The 26,930-nt window shown below is 41.1% G+C and overlaps 1 protein-coding gene across 1 annotated transcript; it reads left to right on the top strand.

Moving 5' to 3' along the window:
* Positions 1-639: 639 nt before the first annotated feature.
* pip4p1a (phosphatidylinositol-4,5-bisphosphate 4-phosphatase 1a) lies at positions 640-17,138 on the top strand. The gene is made up of 7 exons (XM_041949321.1): positions 640-820; positions 1,901-2,094; positions 6,546-6,652; positions 8,235-8,340; positions 10,576-10,628; positions 11,864-11,954; positions 14,102-17,138. The coding sequence occupies exons 1-7, from the start codon at positions 703-705 to the stop codon at positions 14,243-14,245; spliced, it is 813 nt and encodes a 270-aa protein (XP_041805255.1). The 5' UTR covers positions 640-702; the 3' UTR covers positions 14,246-17,138.
* Positions 17,139-26,930: the final 9,792 nt, after the last annotated feature.

The following is a 26,930-nucleotide window of genomic DNA, read 5'->3' as shown; positions in this document are numbered from 1 at the left end:
CAGGGCCTGTACAGACAGCACAAATTAAAATGAATTAAAAAATACTTATGTCGACCTTTCAGTGGGCAATTTGAGGCAAGCTGCTGTGGTTGACAAATGGATTGGATTGTCATTTTTGGAATGATTGAAGTCACCAAAAACTCTTTCAATATACATAAGGGCGTGCAAGCATTGTATTAAGGAAGACTGAGAAAATCTGAACTGATAGTTTATAGCCTCTTTAAAAGTACATCATTCACATTTTAATTGTTTCAGGCCAGCAACACCTAACATTAGAGAAAGCAGAAAAGCTGTTTAAGAAGCCTTGTCTGTAACTGCTCCAGGAAAGCTGCCCAGTGTGATGAGGAAAAACTGGACCGCTTGGAAGCCTGGATGTTAAAGTTCATGCAAAAAAGCTACATTTTAAGGGTTGAGGTGAAAGTTGTTTATCGCCACTACATTACAGTTCAAAAGTAACACAGATAGGTCAGTGTTGTTGGAAAGTCATTAAGACATATTTCACTGACAGGCCTACACTAAATATGACTAACACCTATGTCGTGTGTCAGGGACATCCCTGGGTGTGCAGTGCCACACCTCCGAGCATCGTTACCGCAGCAGCGGTGGTGTGATCATGTGACGCCTGCATTTCCGACACAACAATACAACACCGTAGAGGTCTGCATTCACGCTCCAACTCTCTCCCCACGCCTCACTCTCGGTATGGCGGACGGCGAGAGGTCCCCGTTGCTATCAGATCTGGGAGATGGTGCTCTTGGCAGCGGTAACGGCGGGGTGTCTCCCGGTGCAGCGCCCTACGGTGTGCCCAACAAACCACAGAGTGAGTATCCATGGTGCTCTCCTCCACCCGACTCTAGCCTGAGTTAGCCTAGCTTACATTAGCCTCTACTGACTGAGCATTCTGGTTAGCCTGCTAGCTCAGCTGTGGCAGTGACAAAGAATCAGCCTGTCGTGACAGCGTTTGTGCAGGATATAATATAAGCTCCCAGAGTGTTTCTTTGTAAGCATCTCTTGACGGGTGACATATGCTGTTTAGCAATCATGACGTGAAGCAGAGACCAAGGGGAATCAGCATTGTGCTAACAAGTTAACCTAGCAACCGTTATATTAGCTTGGCAGCTAGCTCTGCTTAGCACCGGCAAACCAACCGCAAAGCTTCAAGCTTGCAACTCAGTAGTATTATCACAAATATATACTTAATTTACGTTACCTAACACTAATTGTTGCATGTACTTCAACAACTGAATGCGCACTGCACTCGCAAGCAAGATAATTGTACCGCTTAGCTAGATAGCATCTGAGGAACACCTGATTTGATTGACATAGAAGGAAGCCATTACGGCGGCTGCTGAGGTATGCTGCCAGATAGAGCTGCGACCAATCGCAGCTCACTAAGGGAGGGACTGTGTCTAAATCCCTTATTGGAAAAGGCATGCGATACGGCTCCTAATTGTGTTTTGCTCCCACAACCAGCTCTAAGCACTATCAACCAGCTGTAAGCACTTCGCCACTCATTCACCCTGCTTGTTAGACATGTAGAGCATCTGACCTCCAGATGAAAACTGTCCCATTTAATAACTCATTATTTCTCTCACTTCTGTCTCGTTCACACACAAATACTTAGGCTCTTATTTGTTGAAGCTAACCCTGCTCCACATTCCAGGAGCATTTTTCTTCTAAAGCTCCTTTCAGTTGAACTCGAGACCAAATCTTATTATCTTGTTAATCATAACGTAAGAGGTTACTTGTCATGGGAGTTGTGGCGCCTTTTTTTTTTCCAACCCATTGCACAACTCTTGTGACTGTGTTCCCTCAACAATTCATTAATTTGCCACTGGTCGCACTACTTTTGTATTCGTCATTCTTATCCTCTCCCTTCCTTGTCTCACTCTCCATGCAGACTTCCCTCCGTTCCCCAGCCCGACTCAGCCCTCGGTGCTCCTAGGGGAGGACCCTCCGCCCTACTCCCCTCTCACCTCTCCAGAGAGTGGCAGCGCCCCTGTTATCACCTGCAGGGTGTGTCAGAGCCTGATCTCTGTGGAGGGAAAGACCCACCAGCATGTGGTGAAGTGCGGGGTCTGCAATGAAGCTACGGTAGGTTTCTGGACGAATCTGTATTACCACATGTAGCACACATACTTGACCAACATCCTCTTCTTAAAGGGTAGTCCCACACAAATCGCAAAAACCTCTCGTGATGTCTATCCACACAGATGTTTTGGTTTTATTGAAGCTACGTTTTGAGAGATGTGTTTCTAAGACTTCTGCCTCCACCGCAAGACAGTGGAGGTGAACGTCATTTTGTTTTTGGTGCTCAAAGCAATGAAAATTCAACAGCATCTCTTTCCAGAATGAATCCTTCTGCTCATTACTCTAAATAATCCACAGAGAACAGTTTGGGCAGTCCCCATTATCCCCATGAAAACGTACTGTAGTAGAGAGTGGTACCTGTGAAACGTTTTTGTTGAACTAACTCTTTAAATGTACAGTATATAGTGGACTGCAACTCAGCCTGCATGTTTCCAACAGGAAATCTGTTTTTTTATGTCCAAACCAGACCCAGACCCAACGCAGTTAATGCATGTTAATGTTTATGTAAGATGAAGCACTGACTTCGTGTTACCGTGTCATGCAATTGTTGTTACCATGGTTACTGCTTGCCTATTTACCCTGATTACTCATGTGTAGGCACCTTGTTAATGACTGTGCAAAAGCGTTGTTTTATATAGTCTATAGATAGATTGTTTTAACACACACACGCTCTTCATGCAATGTCATCAGCAGTTACAGGTTAAATTCAAATTCAAATGAAATGTGTTGCACCATGTCAAGCAGGCAAGGCCAGCCAACATCATCAAACCCAACCCGAACATCATTTCTGAATTTTTGTTCAAACCTGGACCAACCAGTCGGGTCCCAATGGGCTGGTGTTGGGTATCCCCCCTCTAGAATATAGTATGTAAACATTATGAAAACATGTATAAATTAGTTTCTGAAGATGGGAAGTCTGTGTAAGTCTCCACTCTGATCACTACCCACATAGTTGGATTTGCAGGGAAACAACTGGTTAACCTCATGGCATAAAGGCATGAAGAAAGTTTTTTTTCTAGGAGATCCAAGGACACGTAACCTCCTAACTGGTGTAATTTGGTTCATCCAGTACTGGGAGCTTTTCTTACTTTGGTAATTTAATCTGCTTGGTTGGTCAGGTGAGTGTGATATCATTCGAAGTTGTATGGGCCCCAATCAATCACAGTGAGACTTATTGTACAAGTGGTATACTGTAAGTAGCGTACCAAAAAGCTTAACAGTTCCCACTCGTTCATCTTCTAAACCATTATGGCTCCTTAATGTTAGGTCTTCTTTGATGACATGAAGTCCAGTCACAGTTTTGTGGTCATGCTACACTGAACAAATGTTTTCTATACTCTTTGCAGGTCCATTAATTCGACAAGATGGACTTAAAACGCATGTAGTTGTCTGATTTATTTATGCCAGTGGCAGTTAATTTAAACACAAGATACTTGTGCTCAAAAAGAAGATTCATTCTCAGTGAAGAACCTTGGAGCTCTAATCTGCCTCTATACATGCCAAAGAGCAGTGATTCCTAACACGTCTCTGAGGGTCATCAGGTGGATACCTCCCTTCAACAGTATTTCACCTACTAAGTCCCACTACACCTCCAGGAGGCTAGGCGGTGAACTCCGGCGTCCCAGAGTCACCCCCCCCTAGTGCCAGTTCACACTGCTCCTACACAATCCAAACAGCACTGCCATGTTCAACTGACCCAGGCCTGTTTAGGAGATGCTCCAGGTAGTGGCCAGTACCGATGCTACCATTTAGCTAATGCTAATGCTAACCACTAAGAAGAACAGAAGAAGACAATACAGTTCTGATGAAAAAATTAATTAGATTTTGATTTACCCATGCCATAAGATGTAATAATAATTCAGTATGACAAGTCACGTACTGTAAACAAGTCACCTGTAAGTTTGTATGGCCTGTTCATCATTATGGGTTTTTTTTTTTTCTTGAACAAAATGTCAGATTTTCTGACCAACACTGAGTGAAATGCTGATGGAAAAATCAGGAAGAAAAAGAGAAAATGGTGTTCCAAAAAAGTAGTCCAAGTGTTGAGAAACTCAAGCACCATCAACAACCAAAAGGTAGTAGATACCTGTCAGCTCGACATCATCTTGACGTTTATGTTTAAATTACACAGGCGTTGCACTTATTTTCAGTGATACGCTGAAGTTTTCCATTTGCTACCTCTAACTAAAGAATGCACTGTTACTGGTCAGGTGTGGCAAGACGCAACAAATAACCAGATGCACAGCTGCACTGCAGCATACCTGATTTATGAAAAACTGAGCATGTGCAGGTAAATCTAGTTATTCATTCATATCTCTTTGTGGAAGCAGGTCCCACAGAGAAAATTATCTAAATAATTGATACAATTGGAGAGTTGTGCTGAAGATAATGCAGCATATAATTTCAACTACCATCACTGTCAGATTCTCAGGTTGAAGGGTCTCCATGAGTGTGCATGACTGGCTATGCGAATCGGTGTACAGATGGAAGAGAAAATATGAAATGTTCCCAGATGTAGTAGTTGGCCAGTGAGCAATTTACAGATGAAAGGAACATATGTAGATGTAGAGAGATATGCACATGGTGTGCAAATATAGATTGTTGGCCACAGACTTACAAAAACACAGATGAGGTTGCTTTTAGACTGAAATTTGTGTTATTGTTATTTGTGTTATGACCCAAGTGTCGGCTCAAATCCAAAGACTTATACAGGGATGTGGACAGGAGGCAAAATATGTAACTGTAATGTCTGTGGGACAGCAATTATTATTAACTAGGTTCGATCTACAGCGTCTTTCGTGGTGTTAATGGGACATTCTTCTTTGTGTTAGTCTCCCATTGTTAATTAGTCTGATAAATTAGACGTGTTGTTTGTAACAGTTTCATCTAACCCAGACAGTTGAGGTGGGATGATAATCGATACAAGTAGTTGCAAGTCAACAGTATAAATGGTTATTTTCACTGCAGCAGATTTACGTTATGCGAAAACTGTCTTTACTGTGGTTAATGGTTATAATCAGAGCAGCTCAGCCACAGCGAAACGGAAATGATTATATATTGAGACGTCCGATACAAAGTAGCGCAACTTATTTAATCACAAAGAACAGCATATGTTTATGTCATGGAAAGGTTAGTTTCCTGTAACTGCACACTGTTTTGTTTAGAGTCATAGATTTTGTTATAAAAGAGGCTGAATAATAGAAACACCTGTCAGTATAATGGAATAGATTTAAGCAGCAGCATAAACTGCAGCCTCTAAAGTGACCACACAGTTGAACCAGCACTTCTCTGAAACTGTTCGAACAACGACTGGACATTATAACCTTCATGACGGCTTTACTTCAGGGCTGCAGTACAAGTATTATAAATGCTAGCACTCACACATTTTATATGGCAGCTTAGATGACTAAAGGTGACTGAAAATTGTCAATCCACCGTATAATGATTACTTGTAGTATTAATTTTTGCTCCCTATCATTACCTCCTCTCCCTACAGTGCAGATGCGAACTTCACTCCCACATCTGTTGTAAGTGAAATTGATAACAGAGCCGGAAAAGTCGCAGGGCTCAATCTGATCTGGTTAGTCGGAGTTTAATGATGCAGCGGAGAGAGCCATCAGCAGGACAGACAGCAGGGTGTTCTATCGAGCCCAGAGGAAGCTGTGTGATTTGTATAGTTGTACTTGTGTGAAGCACAGATTAAAGTTTCCATTCTCTGTGTGAGCTCAGGCACAGCTGATGTTAGCCTGCAGTATTATGTGACCGAGTGAGATGACACAAAGTGGGCTGCACCAACATGACATATACTTGGTAGTTAAACGAATACACCCACAGCATACAGCATGTACTATAAAAGAATATAATTGGAGGATTTTGGTTCAAAGCAACCCACTTGTGTCGAGACGTTACTGTATGTTTATCTCATGTAAATTCTAAATACAGCAACAAAAATCTTCTGATATACTGTAGGAGCCTACAACATGGGACCAAATCTTGTGATTTGCAAGTCTGTGACCTAAACGTTTTTGAAGCCTTTATCTGTATCTCCCTCTACATTGATATTAAAGTTAGAAGCAGTACTTGATATACCTGTTGCTTTGCAGAAGACCTCTACAAGGCCTTTACTGTTCTTTCCAACGTATGTGTGTTTGTGATTGCAAACTGTGAGTGCTTGCTGCTATGCTGATGTTTCAACACCAACAACACCTCCTGAACTGTTAGGGGCAATGAAGTGCCAGCAGTATCATGATGTATTATGAATGTCATTCCTTGGTCCCTTACCTGCGACTGCATTACAGCCGCTTCCAATATCTCCCAGAATACTCCTGTCCCATGTCGTATTGGTTAATTCTCGCCCATCAAGAATAATTGGCTTGTTATCTTCTCCTATTCTAATGCGTTGTTCTACTGTCTTCATATCTCTTCCTCCTGCGTGTCTCTGTCTCCCTCTGCAGCCCATTAAGAATGCCCCAGCAGGGAAGAAGTACGTTCGCTGCCCCTGCAACTGTCTGCTTATCTGCAAAGTCACTTCCCAGAGGATCGCCTGTCCCCGGCCATATTGGTGAGGAATTGTCTCCAAGTGTGTGTGTGTCTGTGAGACTGCAGGTACACTGTGTGTCAGTGTGAGAGAGAAGTGAAGCAGAGGAAACAAGGTGTAGTGGGAGCAGCAGTCCTCAATTAAGGCTGTGCTCCCAGTGCATTTTACATACAGTGCCTAGCGAGCCAGATCAGGAAATAACAGCCTCATTAGAACAGCTACACCATGTGTTTTACTTCAGCATATCAACGTATTATAAGAGGGGTGTATGTATGGGTGGTGTACAGCATGTGCTGTGTTGGGCCAGATTTTATTCAGGAATGGGCATTATGTTGAGGTTTCATTTTCAATCAAGTTGAAACTGCTTTGATTATACAGCCTCTTCTGAGAGTTAACCAAATCCACACTTAGCAGATTTATTCATATTATAATAGCGGACAGCAGAATGAGCACATGAGTTATAGTCAGTGTCTCTTGTGTGGCATTTTTGATTTCCCAGTCCATGAAGAAAACATTACTGGTTTGGGAAAGGAAAGTTTCAGTTGCCTTCTGTCAGGAAATTAGCTAAACAAGAAGTCATAAAACACTTTACAGGTCAAACAGATGTGAATGTGTTGTAAAAAAAAACACAAGGCTGATGTCAGTCACTGAAAATGTTCGGCTTTGGCAGCTCATCTGAACATCATGCTGCTGCAGCCTAGTGTAATTGGTAAGACAGATAAGATTCCTTGTTTATGCCTGAGGCATAAAATGTGCAAGAGAAACATTTTTAGCTTGTTTTTTTTAAAATTCTCTGCTGCTAAATGTGTATAAATTTCAACTATACATCATAAAATCTCTTGTCATAAAGATCTGAAACACATAATTCACCTGTCAGCTTCAGTGCACATCATAAGGAATGACTGAGGGCTAATTTAGGTTTCCATGTTAAAATATTTTACAGTTTGTCATGAATGCACTAGGCGAAAAATGAATTTGTTTTTCAAACCTAATGAAATGTCCTTATATATTTAAAAAATATTCCACAACTTACCCGCTAACCAGTAATTTGTTTTGACAAATGAGTTCCAGTTTAACTTTCTTTGAAAATACTTTCTCTGCACTTTGAATTTTGAATCACAGATATGCTTAAAATTGGAAGAGATGCTGACATTTGTTGGCAGAACTTTAACTTTCATCGTTGGCTTGTGGGATTCTGCGTGTTACTCTTAACATTTCTGGTTTTATTACAACTGACCAAAGGTTATGTATTTTATTAAAGTGATGCTAAAAGTTTGTATATATTCCTCATAGGCCACTTTTCCTGCATTAAATTGGGAGTTTACCTCCACTGTCACTGTTTTGCATTCAAACCAGACATGCTGACTAAACCAGGCACATCTCTGTGCTGCTCTCTGATCAGTGATTCTGAGCTGCTGTAGTTGTCTGGGGAAGTTGGTTGTAGGAAAACACTGATGGTGTTAACAGGAGGGCTGCCTGCAGATCCCACAAGGTGGAACTGTTGTTAACTCACAACATGAGGCAGTGATTATTAACTACTACACTAAATAATATCTTGAGTCATTTGTGATGTGAATGTTGACTTTTTGCATCTGTGTCTTTCTAGTAAGAGGATAATTAATCTGGGTCCAGTTCATCCTGGTCCGGCTAGTCCTGACCCCCAGCCAGCCGGAGCCCGCGTCTCCTGTGGACACTGCAGCAACACCTTCCTGGTACCAAACTCTCTATACTCTCTGTAATTGTGAAAGTTTCACATTTTGTTACAGTACATGTGACAAAGCAGTCTGAGCTCAAAGGTCTACGTCTTAGCTTTTGGAGCTCGATCACATCTTTAGTCATCATCCAGCTAACGGCGCTGGCCAAGGTGTCATCACATGGCAAAGTCACATGATGATACCTGAGCCAACTCAAGTTCCAAAAGCTAGTTGGAGGACTTTGAGCTCAATTTTACCTTATAATTACCTATTGAGTGTTGTCTTAACCTACTGTACATGTACGTTAAATGTCACAGGATTCCTGTCATAAAATCTAACAGAAAATGATTTTCTGAGCATAGGTTTAAAAAATAAAAAAAAATAAGAATTTGACACTTACATTGGTGGTATTAGCAGGCTTTATTTAAAGATATATTAATTGATTGACCTTATCAGCCTCTATGATAATCAGTAGGAATTGGAACGTCAGTACAACCACTGTTTCTGAAGTCTCTGGCACAGGGCCCCACCTCTTCGCTCTCTCTGACTGACATATATCTGAATAAGACACAACCAATAAGTTCACCTTCCCTATAGAGAGCCAAGAGCCAATAAAGATGTTTGCTAGGAGGTGATGCATTACTACGCAGAACAGCTGAATGAGAAAACTGCTTTGGCATTTTCTTTATTGGCTTTCACGTTAATCTTATATGATCTTTAGCAGAAATACCTTGTGACAGTTTCAGTAGGCCTGCGAGGTGTCTGTTGTGAAGTGTACTGCAGCACCGCCAGAAAAGTGAATTATTGAAAAGCCAAAACATCTTAGCACCAGACCAAGTAAATGTTGAGTTACTGGTGTGGATCAATAACCCTATCAACTCTCTGCTGAAATATTCGGGCCATTTTTTGGTAGAGGGGAAGTAAAATTTTAACTTACTGCTCTTTAACAATGTGTGGGACAGGTAAAGATGTTTTGGATATATGGCGGTAGAGAGGAGGGTGGCAGATGCCGAGAAAGAGAAGAATGGAGTTATAAAAAGAGGTCAGATAGATGGTTCAGGGTGTTTAGCATTCAGCCGGACCTTTCCTACCTGTTTAAAAGACAGGGTGGCTGAAAGAAAATACAAATCTGTGCCCTGGGTGGCGTTGCAGTGATCCTTTTGTCACAGATCTGGTGATAATGTTCCCTGTGCTTCCCATACAGAGTGTTTTCTCAGAACAAGAAGAATGTACAGCATGCACAATGCATTCTGCTCTGCATGGTTTACAAATGTATCCCACCCCAGTGTTAGGGAGGGAATAAATGTCTACACCATGAACAGAAGACTATTTTTCTTTCTCATTTTTTGGACGGCATGCAGCGCCTGTTGGCAAGAGCTGCGATGGTTGTGTTAAATTTCTTAAAATATGTCATCAATCCGTGCAGCAGCAGGCGTATTTAAATCCGCGGTCCAATTTAAAGACCATCTGTAATTCGACAAGGAATTTATCATTAAGTTGTGCGTTGCCTCCACGAGGCATTTACTCGCAGTCAAAGAACAAGCCCCATCAGTGCAACAATAGATCATTTAAGTGATTTATCAAGCAAAAATGCTAAACATTAGCTCAAATGTGAGGAGTGTTGCTTTTCTCCATTTTCTATACTATCATTGGAAGTTTGATATATTTTGTGTTTTGGATTGTTGGCCAGAAAAAAAAGTCAGGGAATGTCATGGGCATTTTTTTCTTGCATTTTGAAGGCGTTTGAAGACAATTACTCTATTAGTCAGTTGTGTTACTGTAATATGCAGGTTTGATCTGTACACCCAGTCAGTTCGATGGCAAACACCCCTCATCAAACAGGGCCCTTCACATCTCCTCCATCAGTCATTCCAACTCCTCCGATCAGGTCACTAATATAAAAACACTGTGGCCGCAATAAACACGTCAAATAAATCTCTAATTCCAAATGCGAACACATCATAAGTAAGCATTGAAGGACTCTGCACCTCTAACACCTTCACATATTTGCACTTTTCTCTGTATTTCCTGTACAGCCTTACTTACCTTATTGTTTTTTTTTTTTTATCAAATATAATTTTAGGTCTGCCTTAATTTTTCTATTGTGAGCAATGTTAGAGACAATTTTATGTTGCCCTTTTCTACACTGGTTCTTACAAGGTTTGTCTTCACCATAACTGATGATTTGACAAAGAGGCATGTTGGTTTTTAGCTGAAGCTGAATGACACGTGTCTTTCTCTTCTTCATTCCAGTGGACAGAGTTCACAGACCGGACGCTGGCCAGGTGCCCACACTGCAGGAAAGTGTAAGTAGCTCTGAGCATCTTAATCCATTACATCGCCTCATTCTCACTGTACTTTTACAGTGCAGATTTACGGCCTCAGGCATCTAGCTGAAGCTTTAACTCAGTGAAACCTTCAAAGAGTGAGTAGGTAGTGGCTTCAGGGTCTCTCTGAAGGACAGGACATCCAGTTTGTGTGACTGTCTCTGACCTGAAATGCTGCAAAACATTTTCCTCACCAGCCTCAGAGTGCTAACATGTGTTTCATAACATCATGGGTTTTCTGATCTGTGAGATTTAGGACCTCGGGATTTACCTTGAACTTTGCTGCTGACCACATTCTTATATGAGTATCCCCACGAGCTTCTTAACATGGCGAGCAAAGGTCATGGCATGGGAATTAGCAGGCATAACCAGATATGATCCTGTGTCAATTCTTGAGATGCCAATCTCAATTATTATTTCAAGCATGGGAAATCTGTGATGTTACAGTTTGATGCTACAGTCTGTGTGTGATTTCTGGCCTTTTATGCATGTTTCTTCAATCTGTCACGCACACACAGCAGCATTGTTTCTTTTTCCACTATTTTACTTCACATGGTGCTGAAAAGAGCTCTACCAGTGTATCTGTTATATTTTATTTAAAACACAGTGTGCCATGACAGTCTTTATAAAGACCTTCAGTCATCAGACCTAAACTTGTCAGATTTCACACGGCTCCAGATGCTGGGTTGAACCTGGACAGATGCTGCTTGAAGTTGAATTTCTGTAGGCACCATCATGCCTCATGTGTTGTTTCAGCCCTGCACTTCCAGCAAGAGTGTATATATCCCCAAAATATACAAACTACAGTTATATTCCTGGAGTAATTTCTGTGCTTTAAAAAGATGCCAAATTAATTTTTAACTCTCATACCTATTGTTAATAATAGTTTTTGTTGTTGCTAATAGTTTTTTTTTACAGACTATGTTTTGACAGGTCGCAGTAGGAAATGGGAATGGAATTTAGGGAATGGCTTCATTCCATTTAGCTGCCTCAGTTTCAGGGTATTGGTATTGTGCTCACTGGCTTACTGTCACACTGTCATGGTTTGCTGAAAACGTGAATAGAATGGAGCCATCGTCAATGTTATGAGTAATCCCACTGTGACACGTTCCTGCTGTGAAAGAGGCTTACACCATGAACACATTACACGTCATATCATTGTGTTGTATTTAATTTCATTAACTTTGTACTTCTCTCCTCGGTTGGTCCTGCAGCTCCTCCATTGGTCAGAGGTATCCCCGGAGGCGGAGCTTGTGGTGTTTTCTACTCTGCTTGCTATTCAGCATCTCCACCGCTGGCTTGATGGTGAGTGGACGCCACCGGACCCCTTACTAACATCCAAGAGATGGAGGAACCCTTCAGTGTTCATAAGAGATTATCAGTCGCTGGTGGTTGTTTTCAGCAGACTGATAATAACAGAACACATAGCCGAACTATTGTCTCATCTTTTCTAAATCTATCCTCCCTTTTTAGTTTAGAATGTGAAAACCTTTCAGTTGCAGAAAAAAAACAACACTAGTAAGAAGAAGCGGCGCGATTACAATCTCTGTTGTTGTTGTCGCTTGTTTAACATGGAGGGTGTGCACCTCACCGCCGCTCTGCAGACATGAGGTGACAGGCCTCTATTTGTCAGTGAGATGTAGCACACACACACAGCCTAGTTTAACTGTAAGCAGTGTTCAGGTCGCAACAGCAGCTTCAACGCCCTCTGAATAGCAGACAAGATTATATAATGCCTCCCTAGTTTTGAGCTTCTGTTTCTTATTTTACGCTTATATTGTGTGTGCATGAAGCCATGCAAGACTTGCTTTTTATCTTTTCTTTTCTGTTTTTTGTCCTTGCTCTTATTTAAATGGTTAAAATGCAACATCGGAATAATCTCGCAATCATAGATCACAACTTCATCGACAATCTTTAGAAAATAAATGGTTAGCAGGCGTCTAAAAATAAACACGGACACATAGAAAGAACTCGACAGCTGATACATTCTGCTTCATAAACAGCAGAGGGTGCAAGATGAGCATGAAATGGCACCTCACAGTATAGACACACTGAACACAGGACGCATACGTGCCTGCCAGCATGGAGAACAGTAAGCAACGTGCAGACAATGAATATGCTGTATTGAATGCATTGCATAATGCAGGTGTAGTGGCAATAAATGTCCCAACATGATATCACGTTGTGCTTAGTAAAATGGTTGTTTAATTCTAAGAATGGCACAAGAGCAAAGGTTCTGACAGTTTAATCTCAACATTGCGTCAATAAACTTTATCGGCAGCAAGCCGAGACAAGTGAAGGATCAAACTTGGGTTCCAGACTGCAATTAATTAGGAATAAGGAAGCAGTGGTTTAACAGGACTTGAAGGTAGTTTAGAATTGAAGGTAGTGAAAGGAGATTCATCACCATAATAGCTGTAATAGCTGCTCTGGAGCTGTGGTGTGCCCCGGACTCAGCAGCAGGAGCTGAGAGATGCCAGCTGAAATGTTAAGGTCCCTGAGAGCAGCCTCCATCATTAAAACCTGACTGGTTCATTTACAAAAGAGAGAGGGAATTCGTTCCAGGCTGGGGGATATGTTTCCTTTAAGCACGTTTTTAACATTTTTCAGCTGTTTGTGATCACCTCATGGTTAGAGAAACAAACCTGCTGTCATGCACGCCCTGAACTGGATGTCTGGTCCTGGACTTCAACATGATGGTTCATTTTAGGTAACATTAATCAACTGAGCCAGGGGTGTATATCATCCAGGAGATCTCGGGCTGTCAAAGCAGGAATAGGATCTTCAGACTTTTTATGCCCACATTAGCTTTGCTCTACTGTTGTGACTTTGAAACAGGAATTCATATTTCCTCTGAAAATCCCTGTGGGTTCTCTCAAAGTCACTTTTGCCATCTTCATTAAATAATTTTCTTCTGAGCAGCTGCACACTTAATACTTGATGGGAAAGCTATTTCCTCTCTTACCCCTCAGTCACTTCTGACTATTGAATATGTGCTCTCCCATGAAATTTTGGGCATTTCAAACAGAAAGATTCAGCCTCACCGCATCAGTCGGGTGCAGGTGGATTAACCGTGGACTGGGGATAAATAAAATACACTGAAGGTTTTAGTCTGTTTTGCATGAAAAAGCCTGACAAGAGAGATCAGTGTTTGGTGAAGAACTGCTCTAATGCTTTCGTAAAAAACAGACCGGTTCATCTTTTAACCGTAAAAATCACTGGATACTTGGCTGGAATATTGCACAGTTTGCGACAACATAAATGGGTCACATAATAAATGCATAGAACATTTTCAAGCCCAATTTAGCTCTCTGGTTCCTTGCATTCAGCCTGATTGGACTCGAGCCGGCTCATTATAATCACCATAACACACACAGAATGTGCATATAATTCCCTTAAAAGGCCTTTTTAGCGACATCCGATATTCTGAAACTTCCTCTTTCTCTCCGCAGGCTGGAACGTGGGTGAAGGCTCAGACCTACCAGGGGATCTACGCCTCGTGGGCTGTGCTGCTGCTCCTGGTTCTCGTCACCCTGGCTCGGGCTTTCTACTGGGCCTGCATGAGGGTCAGCCAGCCCCTCCAGAACTTCACATAGAGCCCCCTTCCGACAATGCCGTACCCTCTTCCCAACCCGCCAGGCAGGAGGAAAGATGGCTTTAAAGAAAAAAAACACCACAAAAAAACAGAATATTTATTTAAATCCAACTCCAGAAAGAAAAGGTTCTCCTCCTCCTCCTCCTGTCCCTTCCCTTTTAGTCAAACGTGTTTCTAAAACTGGATGGCGGCGGCTGCGACTGCTATATATCTATCGGTAATTATGATGATGCCTATAGCCTGATGTACTGTTTATCTGTTCTAATCTTGTGGCCAGTGTGGGGTTCATTTTAACATAATGATTTTTCTTCCTCTCTTTCCCCCTGCGCTGTTTATACATTTTTGGATTTAGTCTGTGGCACATCTGTTGCACTCTGGCAACTTCTAAGACGAGGGCTTAAAGTTAAGTCTTAGATGTGAATATTGCCCTTGTTTTCGTTTAGGGGGACACTCCTCCTTCAATCCTAATTTGACATTAGGTTTAGTATTTGAGCGTTTAACATTTTTTAAACTCAGAAGCAAATTATTTTGTAAAAGCGGCGATGAAGTCAGATGAAGCTAACAAATCGATGCCAGTAGAAGATGATCGGCTGGAGGGACATCAGCCTCCTTTTGTGAATCAGAAGATCAAGTAGGTGTTGAGATGTGTCTGAAAAATTAAATTCAGCAGTATGTGAAGGTAGGCTATGATGTTTCTGAACTCAGTGTTTATGCTGAATTATCCCCTGGGACTGACTTTGATCCAAAGCAGCTTGAAAGCCTTAAAAGGAGGTGTGATAGAAGGATTCAACACACACACTCAGACTAACACACACACACACACACACATATAGAGCCACATGAATGCATACCAGCACAACAAAAGGAAGGTGCTCTTTTAGAGTTTCAACAGCTCAGAAACCAGTTTGTCGAAAACATCCCAGCCTCTCTTTTCAAAGACAGACCCGTAAACAGATTTTCTCCAAACCGTTGTCCTTGTTTCAGCGGAGAAAAAGTGACACGCATGCCACTTTGCATGAAAATATGGATATTTTTTTTCTGGTCCCACAAGAGCGTGACATCTACAGCTTTTTTTCTTTCCTCCTAACTACAGCCAAAAGGTTTACTTTTCAAAACTCTCTATCTTTTTATTATTTATTTTCCCAGAATACCTAAATGCCGACATCCATCTCCAATTGACATATCATAAACAGCAAAATGAGGCTTATAATAATAATCCTGCCTTATTTGCTCTGACCTTGGTTGGTGTTTTTCTGCTTAGCTTTCTGAAACAGACCAAAATATGAAACAAAACATATCGAGCCATTGGCAACATCTATATCTGGCTCCTTATAACCCAGTGAGTATAAGGTGTGTTTTGGAAATGCTTTCTGTTGTAAGTCTTCATTCATACAAACTGCACATGTTTGTCTTGGGAGAGGACCGAGAGCCGAGTCTTCAGGCCTGTCTGTGCTAGCAGAGGTGCAATCTGTGAAAGCAAAACAACATGAGCCTAAATAAAATACAGTGCTTCGGGCTTTTATAGCTCCTGATGGCAAGCCTGCAACTTTGGCATGCGCTGTACAACTAAGCTCGTCAGAGCTCAGACTGACTGTAATTGGCACAAAAGCACCATATTGCTCAACTCTTTGGGACCATTCATGGAGACGATATGTTCAGTTTTTGTCTTTGACGATGAGGGCTGGTCTTGAGCTTTTCTTATTGGTTGGTTCCAGATGGTTCTTCACCATAAGGCCAGTGGAATATTTGTAAAAGAGGAAAGCTCTACCTACCACACAAAGCAGTCAGTCTGAATAGGTCAGTAACACGAACACAAACACACACTACGTACATTACATTCTCACTCAGTGTAAGTCCCACAATGACTCGTCTGTGGTTCTGAATGTGGTAACATTTTTTGTTTTGAATAACGTATTTTTGTTTTGATTGTAAATATATTTGTCGTTTCTGTACAATGGAAGTGACTAAGCCAATTATGTTGCACTCCGAGCTTAACACTAATGCTGTGATTGCTGCGGACGTTTTATTTGTTGTTTTTAAGAAGGTTATTTTTGCAGCTCTTCACCTGTTACGTATTTAATCATTTGATGAACTACTAACCTAATAAGCCTCCGGACACCCGGTCGTGTCCGAATCTTAAACACAAACACATCAACATACTCGCACCAACAAAACATTATGACCGAATCACATTCCCAAGCAATGACATACCTCTCTCTCTCTCTCTCTCTCTCTCTCTCTCTCTCTCTCTCTCTCTCTCTCTCTCTCTCTCTCTCTCTCTCTCTCTCTCTCTCTCTCTCTCTCTCTCTCTCTCTCTCTCTCTCTCTCTCTCACACATACACACACACACACACACACACACACCCCCAGCACCTTATACAGTAGTGAGAAACACTGCATACACCAAGTAAGATGAAATGACGTTACCTTGCTAGACTGAACTGAGGTCGCAGACAGTTCATATGGTGTCATGTTATTTATTATCCACGCTGCAAAAAAGGCCAATTTAAAAAATAAGTCATTCATCAAGTCCTAGAAACTTATTTATTGTCAAAAAAAAGTCTGTTATAGAGTGAGATTATATCATTCTTCAAGACTGGACCAAGGGCAATTGTTTTTTTCCTTTTTTGAAATCAATGCAATGATCTGCCAGTTTCGAGTTCCAGCGAGTGCAGTCATTTCTAAGACTTTGTTGGAAACAAGTTAGAAAAAAAGATTGTAGGACAGAATTTAAGATGACATGACTTGTGTAATGAGACCTTTTTTTGCAGTGGAGTGATCATGTTTTATCCATGACTGCAAAAGAAATCAATCATGTTAATGCCAATAATCAAGAACCTGGCTGATGCTCTTTTCAGAGTTTGTTTACACACAAATAAAGACATGATGATGTATGAAGCAGCTAACTTGAGTTATTTCATCTTTCGTGTTACTCTTTTTTTTATTATTTATTTGGGAAAAAAACCCTTCAAATATTCATGTTGGAAATCCTGTAATTCAGTGATGCAATGTTTTGAAGTAAATCTGCCTGACGAAGATCTTGAAGGTCAAACTGTTGCATCAGAGGTATTTTGGGAGCTTGCTATATTCACCGTGTGGAGCAGTTCTCTTTTTCTTTAGTTTGTATGCTGCTTTTGTTCTGCATCTGCACCGTATTGGGTTTGGACGTGTGCACCGGCGTATCCCAACCTTTTCTGTGTGATGTAACCCCCAATCAGACAAGCACAAGCGCCCCTTGACTAACACTGCCGTCATGCTTTCAGTATGCTATGTTTAAACTTATGAACTTGATGTTATCTTACAACAAGTTATTGATTCAGTTGTAAGTTTGGTCAAGTTTGTATTAGTACTAGCATTTTACTACTACTTGCAGTGGCAAAAGCTGGGCCTTTTCCACATTTAACCATGAGTTTTACCAGTAAAGCATGTATTAAAACTGTTTAGCTGTGACTCTTAGTTTACTATTTAAACCATTTATCTGTTAGTGTTAGCACATTTCTTAGCTTATTTATCTCTTACAACTGTTCCATTTAACTGGACGGTGTGAGGTTATCTCAGCTAGCCTACTTAAACTACAGAATTTATTTAACGATCTCATTTAACTCTTGTGGTTCCATTACACTTAGCCAACTAGCCTTTCACCCTATGTCCAGAACATTTAGCCAACTATTTCAAATGTTTACCTCAGAAATCTTTGTTCTAACCATTATCTATTAGCTAACTGAACTGTTTTTCTATTACTTTTACCTAATTGTTTGAACAGTTTATATATTACTTTTATCCAATGGTTTATGCATTACTTTTAGCTAAAACTGGGATAACGTTAACTGTTTGAACTGTTGATCCATTACGTTTAGCCAACTGTTTGAACTATCCATTACTTTTAGCTAACTCTACAGTCTATCCGTTAGCTTTAGCAAACTGTTTGAACTGTTGATCCATTACATTTAGCAAACTAGCTCTTACTTTTAGCTAGCTGAATGGTTTGTCTATTACTTTGAGCTAAAATTAGGATAATGCTAACTATTTGAACTGTTAATCCATGACATTAACTGTTTCAACCTTTTATCCATGACTTTTAAACTGTTTATCCGTACTTTTAGCTATGCTAACCATTTCAACTTCTCAGCTCTGCTGGTTTACGAACTATACTTCTCATGTAATCTCAAATTCAACACATGGTGTTGATACGTTGATGCGGGTTTTACTCAGATTGGTACCATGTTCTGTGTCAGCCAAATGAAGCTGGTAGCTATAAGCTTCATGGTTAATGTTGGCCTAAATATAGGCTACTTAAGATCACTTTGCATTTATTTAATGCTGTTTGTGTGTTTGTTTTCATCCTTAACACAAACATGGATATATACTTTTAATCAAATGAGCTGCCCCATGATCTTCTCACATACCCCCAACTACCCCTGAGGTACGATTACCACTGATCTACACAGTCCACAATCCCTCTACATCCCTGTAACAGATACAACCACCATCTGTAATGTCCATTTATATTTAGATGTTGACAGATGTTATGTTAAAGGGAACAACAACTGTCATACAAAGTAGGTTTGGAGATAATGTTGCTAACTGTAACAGATGATTAAAGCTATCATCCCCGTTCTTAATTGGGATAATTTCTAGTTATTAAAATGAATGAAATCAAACCATTCCTCTTTTATGTCGAACCTGAAGGACTCCAATTTTAGAGCCACTTATTTAAGGCTTTGTGCTGCTCTTTAAAAAGAAGCCAATTGGTTTTTATCTTCTTGTTAAAAAAAAGCAGCTCTCTCTCTCTCTTTTTTTTCCTATTCCCACAAATGGTTGGAAAGATGCTCGTCTTTTTCTCACACATCTTGGCCCCTGTTGGCCTCTTGAGTTTCATGCGGATATATTTTTTGCCTGGACACAAAGAGATGGAGGGATTAAGGACATTGAGAAACCTTTCAGAAACCACAGCTCCCTGGAGAGAGCAGCACAGAGCAGGCGGGCAGAGAGACCAGAGAGTGGAGGGGATGGAGGAGAGAAACACTACGAAGTGAGGAAGACAACTGGTCCCGCAACCTTCTGGTTTTAAACGAGAGGGCCGAAGGCTGCGTTCGTTCTGTAACACGACAAACACACACACTCTTTCTCACATGGGCTCCCACTCATAGAGCATCAGGTCCATTTTATTGTAATTTTATCGACTTAATCTTTCATTCATGGTGTTATACAGCTTTACCTCCAGTGGGAATGTCGCTGTCCCTGCTCTCCACGTTTGTTCTCTCTTTCCCGTTTTGATTGTTTTCCCTTGTGAGAGACTTCAGTGACAACTCAGCTGATGTGGGATTCATAGGATGGTTTGACGCACGAGGAGAAAGAAAATCTCATCTGGTGTAAATCTTTCTCAGCTTATTTGTGGCTTTCTCACATAATAAGATTTTCACTCCTGCAGACAATGCTGTTTGTGCATCACCTCGCAGCTGATGAACCTTTTGCTAATTGCCATTTGTCTAACGCGCTCATTGGGAAAGAAAATGCTCTTTCTCATGAGAATTGTTTTTCTAACAGCACGACTTGAACCTTGGAAATGCGGCAGTACAGCAAATCCAGTGGTTGAATGGTAATGACTTTTGCGTCATCCACGTTTGACAAAGCTCTTTTTATTTTTGGATGATTTGTGTGTTCCTGATGCCAGAATTCAGAGAGAAACCATGGCTGAGTAAAGCATCACAATGTGTTGAATTGAGGCTGAGCAATATGCCAGAAATGATTGTTTTAGTATTTTTTGGGTCTCCCTCTTTATTGATTACCTACATTTTCTTTTTCTTTTTTCTCTCTTTGTCGTCTTTTATGTCATCTCATGTCCTTTTCACATTTATTTCGTTTGCAAATTCAAAAATACTATTTTTGTTTTGAATGTGGACATCCCAGAATCGTCACCACCGCCATTTGTATCTGAGATGATACAGCAGGCTGTCCTTTAATTGTGTCCATATTTTGAAGTGTCCTCGAGCAAGACACTGAAACCCCAAATTATTCCCGATTGTGTGCTTTGAACAAATGTGCCAAAACGAGTGGATTGTAATGAAATGTAATCACCAGTGGTGGAATGTAGCATCTACTCAGGTGCAATTTCAGCCACAAGCACTATACTTGAGAATTTTCCATTTTTATGCTACTTTTCTCTTTTACTTCAGTACTTTTCTGATGAAAAAATATATGTGAACATTTATATATCTATATAGTGCAACAATAGAAACAAGGACATTATGTAGGCCAATGAAGAGTTGGAGGATGCTTTTTTCAGAAAATATATGCTCTGATCCCAACAAAGTGTTTACGCTGTGCAAAACATAAATAAAAACAAGTGTTCCTGAGCCCAGGTATTGATCTCCTTTGTCCAATCATGTGTTCACAAAGTGGTGAACCTCGCTCCATCCTGAACGACTGAGAATTTCCAGGATGCTCCTTTCATTCCCAATCACAATGCTATCACCTGTTACCAGTCAACCTGTTCACCTGTGGAATGATCCAAATAGGTGTTTTTGGAGCGTTCCACATATTTCCCAGTCTTTAGTTGCTCCTGTCCCAACTTGTTTGAAACATGCTGCTGCATCAGATTCAGAATAAGCAGATATTTACAAAAATCAATGAATTTGATGAGGTGAAAACTGTTTGTTAAGGGTTTTTTTAAAACGTTTAATTCACCTAAAGATGATTCATCTCGAAGGGTTGACAATAAATCATTTTCTTGTCTCTTCTGCCTTTGTTTAATTGCTTACAGAGTTCAACCAACCACACACACGCACGCTCTGAATGTGTCTCTCACGCACACACAGCTCCTCTTGCACAGTGTCAGTGAATATTGCAGCAGTGAAAAAGGCAGCGCCTTGCTAAAGCCTTGATCCCTCTTACTTCTAACAGGATTTGACCCTTAAGTCCCAGAGCATGACCCTCATCTGCTGCAACACCATCATCCTGTTTAACATAGACTCTCACCATTGTCCCCCTGTCTCTCTCTCCCTCACACACCCACACACACACACACACACATGCATGGACACATTTCAGGGCCTGAAACCATCACTACACTCCTTCCCAATCTCCCCCTCCCCACACACACACTCACCCAGTGTGCTATATGACGCAACACTGCTTAATTTTACGCATAACACATAACCTGATGGATCCAGTTAAATGTAAATGGCGAACAACCGCTCCTGGCGCTACAAATAAAGAGAGAAGAAAAATAAGGAGATGACAAGGGATGGAGGATGGAGAGAGGAGGATGATGGAGAGGTGGTGGCGAGGGGGGGGGTTAACTCGCTGCGAGAGGATGATACGATTGAGTGAGTGAGAAACAGAGAGATGAAGGGGGGAGAGAGAGAGGCAGGGAGACGAAGGAGAGGAGAGATTGAGCAGGCAGCTAAGCACCAGATTAAACTCTGGGGTCGTCAGCTGTAAAACAAACAGTCCTTTTAGTGGGGATCAAATCCAGATTTAACCCCCCCTCCCTCCCTCCTCATCCTCATCCTCCTCATCCTCCTCATCCTCTATCCACACACAAACACACACACGGTTCGTCACAGAGGAGATAATGCCGCTCGCTGAAGGAGAAGAGAAAAAAGGAGGATGACAATCTCGGCGGAAAGCAAATTCCTGCCTCAGAGCCCGTTTTTGTGTGCCGTTACCTAAATTGCCCCTCAGGGAATGTGAAGTTTTATTACACCCAGGCAGAAGTCCTTCATTATATTTGTTGTTTTTTTGTTTTTTTTTTCCTTCGCAGCTTCTGCTGGTGATAGACTGGGCTAATATCCGGCACGGAAACACTGCAGAGTAAATAAGGCAGAGCAGAAGGTTTTCTCTTTACAATTCTGTGTTTATATTACATCTTTACAGTCATATTCCCCCGACAGCGCTGCTCGCCTTAATATTCAGCCCGTTCGGTTAAATCTCTCTTCCTGTCGTCTGGCTGTGGATGAGGCCTGGGCGGCTCCATCAGTCCGGAGGCTCAATTTCCAAACTGTCAGCTTTTATCCTCACTGTGAGGCCTCTTCCTTTGTTGTGTGTGCGTGTGTGTGTACAAAGATATGTCTGTGTAAATCCATGAGCAGCAGCAGTGTCTTTTATTGTGCCTGACCTCTTGTGCTTCTGTCTCTGAGAGGACCTGTCTGAGTTTCGAGGTTTGAGGTTGGAGCACATGGAATCTGACTAAATAATCTCCACTCAAGGTCCACGTTCTGGAGCTTTCAGCATTATCACATGGTCCTCGTCAGCAAAGTTGGCATCTCAGAACAGTAGGTTGTCAGACCTCCAGCTGAGGAAACTTGCGCTACTTTACTACTGAGCGTCTGCTGTTGAAGACCATCTCGTGTGGTCGAAAGCTCCACAACAAGTAAGTAAGTGGATCTTGAGTGGTGGAAGTCAGCTTTGAAATAGATGAAAATAGGTGAGACGTCTCTACGGTGCTCAGAATAAGAGAAAGTTTAAACATCTATTCTTTGGTGACACTTGAGCAGTTTTTCTCCTGCCGATGAAGACCATGATGGTTGAAAGATCCAAAGCAGTCGAGTAAGCAGCTCTTGCCACAGACCTTGTTGAGAGCAGTCGGCGCTATTTTCTTTCTACTGAACTACACCTGCCAACCACATCACTGCGCAGAAGGAACCGTGAATCCACTCATGGACTAGAGGCTGATGCTCGTGACAGTGCAGGATTTAAACATTAATGGCGTCCACAAGCTTGCAATGTCGGACTAGAGGAGTAGATGCAAGCTTCCTTCTGTACAGTGATATGGTTGTTGGGTTTCCAAAGCAGGCTGTCTGTTGTTAGATTTGCAACCATCAGTGATTTTGGATTTTCCTCATGTCCCACAAGGGGGCTAAAACATCAAGTCAAGTCAAGTCATCATCAATCAAGACAGTAGATTCAGGTTAAAGTTAGAGGCTAGACGCTTCATGATAAAACTAAGGGTCCTTACAGGCATACAAGTGCAAGTGTGTGTGTGTGTGTTTTGTTTCAGGCTTTCTTCATGTGACCCAGGGTCCCTGGGCTGCTAAAAGCACAACATTCAACTCAATTAGAGGCATGCATAATTGATAGCTGTCTGGGAGAGTATTTGTATTTACACTGGAATTAAAAGCCTCCGGTGTCAGCTATCACATCTGAGGGACGATAAGTGCGTGTGTGTGTGTGTGTGTGTGTGTGTGTGTGCGTGTGTGTGTTCTGAGGGGGAATGATGTATAGGGATGCATGTATATCATAAGCCTAAATGGATTGCTGCTGTGAGCTTCTTCGTCTCCTTTTCTGCTGCAGTGAAAACTAAATCACAGTTAATCCAACTACAAACACAGCAGCAAAGCTCTTTGTTTGGATTAGTGATCTTGTAACCCGTGCCTCACTGACATCACTTTGGGAAACATATTTTCACATTCCATTTATCGACAAAGCATAGTTTATATTATCAAGTTAGGATTGGGTTATCATTGGATGTCTGATACTGGTAGAGATCTGATAACTTTTCGGCTCTAACTCCAAAAAGAAACCTTGTAATAAGATAAATGAACATTAAATAAACTAGTTTACGACTCCAGGAAGTCATAGCATCCCAGACCAAACCAAATGCATATATATATATATATTATGTATATATATAAATTGGCTTTTTAAAAATTTAAATCAGGAACTATTTAATCACAGAATAAGCAAAAAAGATGTTGAACCTGTCCAGATATTTGATGCCAACTTCCAGTACTTGAAAGTTTTCAACACTCCGTGTTTTTAACAGATGTTGCTAACGAGACATTATTGCATTTTCTCCTAATAAATGTTTAGATAAATAAATAATCTGTTTGCTTCAGTCTATTGTATGTGACTCTTAATTTTTACTTTCTTTGTCCATATCTTGCACCCTTCATGTTGATAGGATTTTGTTGAAAAAGCAACACCTTTTCTATGTAAAATCACGATTACAGTTATTTGAATGCCACATCCAAAGATTCTTCAGATCCGTAATGTTCCTCCTTGAGGTGCGTGCTGTAGGAGTTCACCCTCAGTTTCACTTGAGTGAGACAAGTGCTCGAGACTCCAGCACTCGAGGGACCACGAGTCGGACGTCTGCTTGAGCAAAATGTGTCACCGCTGCCTCCACCTCTAACAGCCTCCTGAGTCTGTGTGGTGGCGTATTGAACAGCCTGTTGACCTTGACCAAGGTCACGCCTGCAGAGTGAAAAGCAGCTGTAGTGGAGTTAAGTGTGGCTCTGGTATTGAGTTCATCACCTCTTTGATTCAGCGAGGAGAAAACCTCCAGTCACCTTCACTGCGCTCAATCATATCTTCCCCCTCGGCTCACTGTAATACGCACCAATCCTGCCCGTATTAGAGGACCTTCACCTATTTCCTCCCAGCTTTTTTTTTTTTTTCCTTTTCCCTTGTGCTTCTTTTCAGGTGTGACCCTTTATTCTCTCACTTGTAATGATGGTAATCTAAGCCTATTTTACTGTTGCCCTTGTAACTCTGGGTAATAGCAGCAGTTGACCTGGACTCGTCTCTGCTTACATCCCAAAGGGCCGCTTTCTAAATTAGCAAACTGATTTATTGTTTCGTCAATAAGATATCAAGAAGAAGTGAAGAACGAGTCAAAGTTGGTGTCATTATATTGCATATTTTCTGAACAAACCCTCAAAATATTATATTTACAATCATATAACACAAAAAACAGCAGCAAACGATCAAATTTTAGAAGCTAGAACCATTGTGTGCAATAATTTTGATTGATTAATGACTTCAGGAAGAATACAGCTGAAACAATTAGCATATTAATCGATTAGTCAATTAAGGGAAGATTAATTAGCAACTACTTTGATTATCGATTGATAATTTTGCATTTTTGCTTGACAAATGCCTAAACATAAGCTGATTTCGACACCTGAAACCTGAAGCCTTGCTGCTTTTCTTTATGATAGCAAACTTCCATAGATTTATATTGATTAATCAAATTGTTGTTGATTAAATTTCTGTCATTCGTGATTAATTAACAGACTGATTCACCACTACTTCCAAAAAAAGCCCTTTTTGGGGGGATCTTTCTTGATGCTTTCGAGCTGAGACACTTGTATGTTTCGTTTTGTTTTTAAATGTTATCCAGTACTTTTCTCAAAAGACATCAACATGATCACTATAACATCTTTTAATTTTGGCCTCGTCTCCCTAATTCTGGGAGAGAGGGAGGGTTGCAGGAGAGAGAGGGGGGGAGGTGGAAGTGTGTGTGGTTGGGGGTGAGATGAGATAGAGGGTTTAAGATTCGGTCCATCCATCCTTCAGTCCTCCCAGACTTGAAGTGGGCCGGCAGACAAACTGATCATTGTTATTCATCTAACGAAGCTTTTTCCACTCCAATCAAGGTAACAGGACCAATTGAGTTATTATTACACTTACACAGGAGTCTTTAATTAGCTCGCTCTTTGTAAACGAGATGATTGTAAGGGAGAATTCTTTGTGAGTGATTAGTTAAATTACTGCTTTATCTACTTAAAAAAAATCCGCTCTCTGTGCTTGACTGGCATGATGATTTTTCTTATTATTTGTTATGGTGGCATTCAGTGTCATTCTGGCTATCATTAGATTGATGGAGGATTTAGATTTGGATGTTTAGGCACGTATCTGATGCTCTTATCCAATAGAAAAAGCTTTAATTTATCACTGACCAACAAAACAGCCAGTAAAAAGGGAGGAATACAAATGTCAGAGCCTGAATTTGCATAAAATTGCAGAGGGAACATTACATTTCCCTCTAAGAGGTTTGCAATCCTTTTTCAGCAGGATTGGATTGTTATTGTTTTCTCGTGTTTTAATTAGTTTATGGCTTATGTCTTTAGAAAGAGGAGCCTGTTTTTGTCTAAAGTGCGCCCTAACAGTATAACGTCTCTGGCTCGGTTCTTCCAGTTTCCTGATAATGTCCCTGTGACCCTGCAATGATCATGTGCAAGCGTGGCGCTGCATGGGAAAGGGAAATAAAATAAGAGCTAAGAGGAGACATCGTTTTTTTGTTGCTCCAAGATAAGAGGATATTACAGCTTGTGGAAGAGGGCTTATAGGAGAGCAGACATCATTCACCGGGGGAAAAGGGTTATGTGAAGTACTTCTTGAAGAGATGAGTTTTCAGCCTTCCAGGGATGGTGGGTGTCTCTGCTGCTCCGAATTGCCCGGGAAGGTCGTTGGGTGGACGATGTGTGTGTGTTTATAGGATGAAATTGAAGAAAAATATAGAAAATACTAAACAATATCTGCAGGGAAAATGATGATTTTGCACATTTGCATTGCTCTAATCACAAACCCGCTACTGAATTAGTAAATGTAATTTCAAGCACATTATGAACTGACAGAGATCTATAAACCTTCTATTTATTTACAATCATACTGATATTAATGCAATGTACCGTCTGGAGAGTCTTTGCTCTGGGTTTAGATTTGTATTTAAACTAATATGTGTGAAAATGATTTAATTTCATAAGTGATACTGAGAGCAGGAGCTGGTGGGATCAGTTGTGCTGTGTTCTAATGGCTGGTTTGACACCAGATGACAGATAGTGAATGTTTGTTTTCAGCCTTTTCTCTACTCTCACTTCTCTAACGTCAATCTGATGATGATGACAGTGATGAAGGCACTGAGTAGTTTTGCGGGCTCTTGTTCTGTGCTGTGTCTTCAG

Source organism: Chelmon rostratus, chromosome 12 (assembly GCF_017976325.1).
Source record: "Chelmon rostratus isolate fCheRos1 chromosome 12, fCheRos1.pri, whole genome shotgun sequence".
Taxonomy (NCBI): domain Eukaryota; kingdom Metazoa; phylum Chordata; class Actinopteri; order Chaetodontiformes; family Chaetodontidae; genus Chelmon; species Chelmon rostratus.
This window is presented reverse-complemented; position numbering and strand designations above follow the sequence as displayed.